This window comes from Oreochromis niloticus, linkage group LG13 (genome assembly GCF_001858045.2).
Source record: "Oreochromis niloticus isolate F11D_XX linkage group LG13, O_niloticus_UMD_NMBU, whole genome shotgun sequence".
NCBI lineage: Eukaryota > Metazoa > Chordata > Actinopteri > Cichliformes > Cichlidae > Oreochromis > Oreochromis niloticus.
In genome coordinates, this window is record NC_031978.2 from 15,572,533 (window position 1) to 15,581,479 (window position 8,947).

Below are 8,947 nucleotides of genomic sequence, written 5' to 3' on the forward strand. Positions count from 1 at the left end.
CAAATATTAACATGTTTATTATAGGTGCAGTTATAACCACTTTAAAATGATTGAGTTAAATATATATATCAAAACTCATATGCTGAGTATATTGTTACAGTAAAATAGTAGCTGAGCAAAGGCCTGAGATCATCACCATATTCGGAAGAGGATGCCAGAAAGAGGAACCTCTGTGTTTGCATTTAATTCTTAAAATACATGAATGTTCTGTACATGCAAATTATGTGCTTGTAAACGCAAGAAGGGGCGTTACAATACCCTGATGTTATAAAAGCAATCTGAAGTGTATTTTTGGGTGGGGATTTACAACTGATGTTTTGCAGTTTACATCTCCCCACGCTGCGTGCATTCATTAAAATCAATTGTTTGATCGACCTCTTTTGGACCATCATTGTTTTACTCTCGTCCTCAATTTCGGACCCTTAACACCCTATAAGAAAACCTGCTTTTGCACTGAAAATATATAAAGTATATACTGGATTTTGGCAATACTGAAAATTTGACAGTGCAGGACGATCGTTACTGGTGGGTTTTACGAATACGGATAGCTGTGGGAATTTGTTTTCACCTATCTGTCACACAAAGGTAAGATCCTATAAATACTGTGGTGATGATGGGAGAGCCCGTTTTGCACTGAGCTAACTGCTTTATCCTTGTCAGATTTGATGGTACTGTTAAAACCTGGGGGGCAGCAATAGAGAAGTACTCAATAAAAAGAAAAGGAAGAGTAGAAAGGGAGGGACACTACGTGGTACTGGTGGGTTGCAAATTTCAGATTGCTCATTAACAGCTGGGTTAAAATTTTAATAAGGATGTTGATAACAGTACGTATAACTTTACTATTAACGTTATTTTAAACTTTACCTTACACTTACACTAAACTTTACACACAAAAATTTTGTGTGTTAAATTATTTGGCTGTTGGTATTTCTTGGCCTCTGTACCGTACCAGACATTTTTAACAAAGGTGGTGGCAGTGTTGCTTGTTTAAGACAAATAGGAAATTCAAGTTTTATTATAGTACCTCTGAGGCCATTTTAATAGACACTTTAATCTGTCACAGTAGAAAAACCACACGACCACCATTAGATTTCACCACAGTAACTCTGGAGACATAATTTGAGCAGCTATACAGTAAATGTATGAATAGTTGTCATTCCTAATTGTCATCTCTGTTTCTGTTCTCCAACAGGGTGAAGGTATATAAGTCACTTACAACATATTAGGTAATCACCTCTAAAGTATCTAAATATTACAACAATTAATTACAAATTATTTTCATTTTATGTTTGTCAGTTAGTGCTGTAGTGTGTTGTCTGCTGTCATCAACCTGTTGTGTAATAACTTATATCTTCTTCTTTTTAATGGCAACAAACTTTATTCCTGTGATATTGAAGAAAAGTTTGTTGCGTACTTTGCTTTTGCTTTCACTGGTTTTAATGTAATAAAGACACCATGAGCATCAACATCAATGGATGATTCTGACCTCTATTTTCAGGATGTTCATTAAAACTGTTTATGTATATATATATAGATATATATATATATGTATATATGTATGTGTGTGTGTGTGTGTGTGTGTGTGTGTGTGTACATATATACGCTTAGCGTAGCACCCTGAGGCTGTACGCTAAGCGGAAGGAAGGGGGCCGGGGACTGGTGAGTGTCAGCACCACAGTCCAGGATGAGACAAGAAACATCCACGAATACATCACGAAGATGGCCCCAACTGACACCGTGCTCAGTGAATACCTCAGGCAGCAGAAACCCAAGAAAGAGGAGGAAGGCGAGGAACCATCATGGAAGGACAGGCCCCTGCACGGTATGTACCACCGGCAGATAGAGGTGGCTGATATCCAGAAATCCTACCAGTGGCTGGACAAAGCTGGACTGAAAGACAGCACAGAGGCACTAATCATGGCAGCACAAGAACAGGCTCTGAGTACAAGATCCATAGAGGCTGGGGTCTATCACACCAGGCAAGACCCCAGGTGCAGGCTGTGTAAAGATGCCCCAGAGACAATCCAGCACATAACAGCAGGGTGCAAGATGCTAGCAGGCAAGGCATACATGGAACGCCATAACCAAGTGGCCGGCATAGTGTACAGGAACACCTGTGCCGAGTATAACCTGGAAGTCCCGAGGTCAAAATGGGAGATGCCCCCAAGGGTGATGGAGAATGACCGAGCTAAGATCCTGTGGGACTTCCAGATGCAGACGGACAAAATGGTGGTGGCTAACCAACCGGACATAGTGGTGGTAGACAAACAGAAGAAGACGGCCGTAGTGATCAATGTAGCGGTTCCAAATGACAGCAATATCAGGAAGAAGGAACACGAGAAGCTGGAGAAATACCAAGGGCTCAGAGAAGAGCTCGAGAGGATGTGGAGGGTGAAGGTAACGGTGGTCCCCGTGGTAATCGGAGCACTAGGTGCGGTGACTCCCAAGCTAGGCGAGTGGCTCCAGCAGATCCCGGGAACAACATCGGAGATCTCTGTCCAGAAGAGCGCAGTCCTGGGAACAGCTAAGATACTGCGCAGGACCCTCAAGCTCCCAGGCCTCTGGTAGAGGACCCGAGCTTGAAGGATAAACCGCCCGCAGGGGCGTGCTGGGTGTTTTTTTATATATATATATATATATATATATTAACTTTAATTTACTTTAGTGTCAGTACTATTATATGTAAAGGGAGTACATAGTTCTCATTCACTTGTTGTTACTGTTAAATGAATGAGCAATGTGGCTTTTAAGCATTGTAGATGATTCTTACACTTGTCTGAAGCAAAATACGCCAGTGATGAAATAAATTAAAAATATAACATCACACAGTAGGAGGAACTAACAGGGAGGCAGGGTTGAAGTGCTGTATTTGCATGTTGCATACACTCATAGAAAGAACCAGACTTGACAGTAGCTCATATGTTTGAAGTCTACTCACTCACAGGCATGGCTGCTCATCTCATCATTCTTCTTCTCTTCAGTGTGCTCAAAGGTTGGTCACAGGTCACCTCATGTTTCAAAGGCTAATGTCAGCAGATGATCAAATTAATGACTTAATAATTTTTGTAGTATGCAGTTTTATACTTATATTATTTTACAATACTGTAATGTATCTACATGTACAAAAGAAAAGACTTGAATAATTTTTTAAGTAAATATAACCATTAAAATAGTTTGTTCTTGTTGCAGGAGTTCACAGCATAACTACAGTCAGTGAAGTATCAGTGAAAGCTGGAAAATCTATCTCCATCCCATGTCTCTATGAATCCCAATACAAAAACCATGTGAAGTACTTGTGTGAAGGATATGATTGGACGTTCTGCAAATATGCAGTGAAAACAAACGAAGCAGACCCTTCAGGAAAATATTTAATCTCTGATGACAAAAAACTGAAAATTTTCACTGTGACTATAAATCAGCTGACAAATGAAAACACTAATTACTGGTGTGTGGTGGAGATTAATAAGGGAGAGGATTATAAACAGTATTTTCAGCTGTCAGTTACCAGAGGTACGTGACCATCGTTGTAAACATTTAAAGTGTTTGTCATTAAAAGTTAATAAAACTAGACATTAAATCTGAATTGCCAGTGATTTAAAAGTTGGATTTTTTAAAATCCTTTTTTCGACTCATTACGTTTTTTATTTTTTTAATTGATTCATTTTTTTTGTCCTTGAAGGTACCCCCAGTCTCTATGTGGATCATCAGAGGATTACAGGATATATTGGAGAAAGCATAACCATCAGATGTCACCACAGTAACTCTGGAGAAATGAAGTGGTGCAGGCTGGGCAGGAACTGTGTGACAGGATCATCTGGATCCATAGATGGCGCAGCAGTGACCACTCATATGAGAGACCCAAATGTTTTCACAGTGACCATGAGTGGACTAAAGTCAGAGAACAGTGGCTGGTATTGGTGCGCTAAAGCAGACATTCAGATACCAGTATATTTAAATGTTACTGTGAAACCGATCACTAGTGAGTACTGCAAGATATCAAATAAAATCCATGTATATGAATTCTTTCCCTTTCTACATTTTACTACTGTAAGAGATATTAGGATGATAATTGTTACAGTACTCTAGTGATGACTGTTCTTTATTTTAAATTATAGCCACTCTCCCTACTAGTACTACTACTGCTAGTACTGCTATTTCTACTACTATTCATACTGTTGCTGAAAAGGGAACAATGGAACATGGGAAAAATTCTACACTAGGAGAAAATAAACAACACAGGTCAGATATTTTGTATATTTATTTGCAGTAATCAGAGGTAACATATTTCTTAAAATGAAGTATAAACATTTTTTACATTAAACATTAAACTAAACAAAATTATATTTTCAATCTTCATGTTGCAGAGCTTCATTTGACCCAAGGATCCTCATCATCCCTGTGAGTGTGTTGATCTGGATTGTAATTGTGGTGTTGTTCATCTGGTTTATACTGAGACACAGTGAGTATTACTAAACTTGAATTTATATCCATCGCAATTGTTTTCTCCAAAATCTTTCAAATTAAATTATTACACATTGTTACACAGTGTCAGTAACAGCAGTTTTATTTTTCTAGAGCAGAGGAAAGCAGACTCATTAGTCACGCCAATGGTAAGTTATGCTGATCTACTTCCTTGTGGGTATGGTACATAGTACTAAAAGAATAGGTGAAGAAAGTAGTACAGTACAAAATACTCAGTACAAAATTTCCTAATGACAGTTTGGCAGGTGTTTGAATTGTGTTTTGTTTTTCAATGCAGGCTGAAGAGGAAATAATATACTCTGATGTTAGACCCAAGAAAAGAAGTTTAGCCAAGGTACCTCTAACCTTTATAAACCTGGTATTTTCTCAACACTGACACCATGCACTTAAAAAATGATCCTATGGGGCACTCAGTGAGTGTAAATGCATTGTATAATTTTGATTCTACACAGGTGGACAAGGAAGTAACATACTCTGAAGTTAGACTCTACGAAAAAGGGAAGGTAAGTTGACCAAGGTAACAAACTACAGCGCTATCAACAAATTCGGTTTATAATTATCAGTAAACGTACTGGTCACATGAAAGTATACTGTATGTGTGACTCACTTGAGTATTAGAAGGTGAGTTCTAATATGTCTGTCTGATAAAATGAATCTTCATACGGTAAACTGGTGTGTATTTTATATAACTTGTAAAATACAGCCACAGCTATGAAGAAATTAGACCATCATTCACAAAGCTGTATTTTGCTTCACGTCTGATAAATCAAACATTTACTCCTTGTAGTTCATTTAAGTACTGGTATTTTCTTAACACTGACACCTTACACTTTGAAAAGTAGGAGTACTAGAGCAATAGAAAACTACCCTCCAGTGTTGGACATGTGGGTAAAAATCACCTGAGGTAATGCTAAAATACTACAACTATGCATATATATGTAAGAATATACGTAGACTTTCATCTAAGATATTTTCTTAAAGCACAGCAGAAGTGTAAAGTACTCAGTCTCTATTTTTGCTCCTGCCCAGAGGTCATTTGCTGAAAGTGAAACGAAAATCTTGTACAGTTCTGTTGTTACGAAACAACGCATGAAAAGGGTAAATATTACAAGACCTGAACCCAACCACACACTGTATCTCACCTCCTTTATTTCCTTCATTTTAAATCATTCTGTTTGTTATCCCAGTGTCATGCTTTCCTTTTAATTCGATCACATTTTTCTTTGCTTTTTCTTTCCCAACAAATGTTCATAAGATTTGTTTCTGTCCTCCAACAGGGTGACGGAAAAGACACAGGAGTTGCATTAGAGCACATTAGCTAATCAGAATTTAAATGATTAAATATTAAAACATTTGCAATTTTATCTATTTTATCTGTACCTATGTTACTGGAGTCTTATGGTGCAATGTCTTATCTGTTGCCATCAGCTTGTTATTAGTAAATCTTTTCTTCTTCTTGCTAACTTTTTTCCTGCGTAGCTGTAAAGTGGCTCAAAGAAGCATTGACCCGTTTGTTTGCTCTTTTTCAGGATCATTAATATTATTCTTGGTTCTTGTATTGTAAGCATCAACAATAATGGATAATCTTGACCTTTCAATCTATATTAAACATTTTTGTTTTGTGCTATAATTTGTTGTGTTATTTGTTCTATTATATATTATATAAATATATTTTTTGTGACTATAGTTGAAAGAAAAAGTGCCTGTCAATAGAAAAGCTCTATGAGCAACAGCAGGCATTTTAAGATGAGAGTGGGCTGATATATAGGCAAGTATTGGGCCACACCTATTAATTTTTCAGTTTAAATGTTTACAGTCCATTGCAACAGGTGGATAAAATCATGAACCTAGCCATGCAGTCTGCATTATTTATCTTTTTGAAAGAATTGGTCATTCAAAAGAGCTCGCCAAATTGGTACTGTAGTGGTAAGATGCCACAGTTGCTCCATGTCACTTTGTTAAATTTCCTCGATATTCCACAAAGTGTTGTATTGAAGCATTTAGGAACCACAGTGTCTCAGCCATGAAGTTTCTGACTATGTAATTTTAAAGAGCATATATTCAGTATCTGAATATATATGCATACAACATGGGTCAAAAAAAGTTATTACTGTCATGTTTTAAGTAATTCAATCCACAAAAAGGAAAGGCAGGAAATTACAGTGGAAACGCTGCAAAAATAAAGTGGTGCCAGCTAATGTGAAGCATCATGGGGCGACCGTGGCTCAGGGGATTGGGAAGCTCTCTTTGTCCTGGTCGTTGTGTCCTTGGGCAAGACACTTTACCCTACCACCTACTGGTGTTGGCCAGAGGGGCCGATGGCGCGATATGGCAGCCTCGCTTCTGTCAGTCTGCCCCAGGGCAGCTGTGGCTACAACTGTAGCTTGCCTCCACCACTGTGAGAGTGAGAGTGAATGAATAGTGGAATTGTAAAGTGCTTTAGGTGCCTAGAAAAGCACTATATAAATGCAATCCATCATTATTATTATTATTATTATTATTATTATTATTATCTGAATTCCGATGGAAAGCATGTAACTATTAATGATACTCTCACAAACAGTAAGTACACTAAATGTGAATGTGATATATGAGATCTGTGTGCATGAACATTTTTCTTGCAGTGTTGAACCATATCATCTGCCCCTGAAACTCTATACAACTGTGTTTTTTTAATGATTTTAACAGAGTCTTTTTCCATATTTTGAATTCTAATTTGATAACATGAAATTTGTAAATTACAAAGGGATTTTTTTTTTATTGGACTCCTTTACTAGTCTTTCAAAACATCTGTCTTCTTGTTCTTATTTATTACTAATGACTCAGGCTTTTTTCACACCTTGTCTCATGTGACAACCTACATGATTGACATGATTGATTAACGGCCCTCAGGATCACCTCCAAAGGGAACAGTCCCCACTAGGGGTATATAACCTGTGACTCCTCACCAGTTGCTTTAGAACTGAAGAAGCCTCTTGGATGAGAGGCAAAACATCTTCAAAAAAAGTGGAAAAAGAAAACTAAAGAAGTGCAGCTTTTCTTCTTTTTAGACTCTCAAGATTAAAGAGGTTAAATAATTTCTTATTTTACCACATTTACATGTCTCTGATGTTTCTTCTGTTTTTTTTTTTTTTCAAGGGTCAGAACAATCGGGATGTGACATACAGTTCTGTTGTTATCATTTCATCAGACTATACTTTGAGATATCTGTTTACCACACTGTGAGAAACTTTTCCTCATTTTTACACATTTTCTTAACGCAGCAGCAGGGCTTGACTGACACCGGTGTCAGTGTGTCAGTGTAAAGAGTAGGAACACATTTAACTCTAACAACGTGGTATCAGGTGCGCCACTGTGGGAAGAATCAAAATACAAAAAAATGACAACACTGATAAATGGGGCCATCTTAGGGTTAATGTGCTTTGCCTGTTGTTAAATATCCCAATTCTTTGATCTTTGGGCTGAAGGAAGAACAACACTCGGTGTATAAATGCTCAATCAACAATCTCTTTATTCCATACAACACTTTGAGCATAAATCCGGACGGGAGATGTGGACAGGAGGGTGTGCGCCAGATCTCGAAGTGTCTGACCTCAGTGAGCCTAAGTTATGACCTTGGCTTCCTGTGCAGTATGTTCTGTTCTTTCCAATCAGACAAATAAGGCCATGATTCTCAGAAAACAATATTTCTTATAACGCAGCAGTATGCTTCATAAAACAGTATAATGATTTCACAATCTTTAATCCAAGCCATAATGTGGCCTATAGCCGTATAATGATTCAACAATTCTTTGATTAGAAGTATAGGGTGGCATAAAATAGTATAATAATCTCACACTGTTCACTAATGAAATCTAGTAGACATTTGAAGATACTACACAGAATACCTGAAAATAAAAGTAGATACGTACACTGCAGTGACAAAAACAGTATTCTGAAGAATCGTTCATCTCCAGAACAAATGTCCTCTCTATATTATTGAAACTACTGAATTCTGTGTGTTGTATTAAGGCGCCATCTTGTGGTCTGTTTGACATGTGGTTGGATTTTTGATGTGGGAGAAACGGGGACTTGATCAATAATTATTGGGTAGATATTTGTCTGTGTAATGCTTCAAATGTTTTTATCATGTCTTTGGATTCCCAGATTCTACCAGTTTAGTTGATCAAGTGTTGCACTGAGGACAGAAATCAAGTTTCTAGTAAAATTTTTTGAGTCACATGAAAATGACAGTAAATGCAAGCATATCTTAAGAGAACACAAAAGTGCATGTTAGGTAAGGAGCTTTTTACATCTTGCTGGGCTTCTCATTTAATGCATTCCTAAATGTTGGCAGTTCACCAACATAAGCATGTAATTGAAATGTTAATACATGCACACAAGGGGACAGATTTTTTTTATCTAAACTTAAGCTACCTTATCAGTAATGGTGTCTCCATATATTAAGAAATGTTGCAGCCAAACC

The 8,947-nt window shown here is 37.4% G+C and overlaps 1 protein-coding gene across 2 annotated transcripts; it reads left to right on the forward strand.

Annotated features, from left to right (window-relative positions):
• The first annotated feature begins 349 nt into the window (after positions 1–349).
• Positions 350–5,748, forward strand: LOC102079771 (polymeric immunoglobulin receptor). Of its 2 annotated transcripts, XM_019366936.2 has the most exons (11): positions 350–585; positions 1,193–1,226; positions 2,930–2,992; positions 3,190–3,510; positions 3,680–3,979; positions 4,116–4,239; positions 4,365–4,459; positions 4,576–4,610; positions 4,760–4,816; positions 4,935–4,985; positions 5,512–5,748. In XM_019366936.2, the coding sequence occupies exons 3-11, from the start codon at positions 2,947–2,949 to the stop codon at positions 5,686–5,688; spliced, it is 1,206 nt and encodes a 401-aa protein (XP_019222481.1). In that variant the 5' UTR covers positions 350–585; positions 1,193–1,226; positions 2,930–2,946; the 3' UTR covers positions 5,689–5,748. The 2 variants fall into 2 exon arrangements, with proteins under 2 accessions (XP_019222481.1, XP_019222480.1); XM_019366935.1 differs by lacking the exons at positions 350–585; positions 1,193–1,226 and having other exon boundaries at positions 2,677–2,992.
• The last annotated feature ends 3,199 nt before the right edge of the window (positions 5,749–8,947 follow it).

Excerpts from the sequence above, each read along its gene's own strand:
- LOC102079771 (XM_019366935.1), top strand. The coding sequence starts at position 2,920 with ATGTTTGAAGTCTACTCACTCACAGGCATGGCTGCTCATCTCATCATT. Across the intron at positions 4,611-4,759 it reads ACTCATTAGTCACGCCAATG|GCTGAAGAGGAAATAATATA; the intron begins GTAAGTTATGCT and ends TTTTCAATGCAG. Across the intron at positions 4,817-4,934 it reads AGAAAAGAAGTTTAGCCAAG|GTGGACAAGGAAGTAACATA; the intron begins GTACCTCTAACC and ends GATTCTACACAG.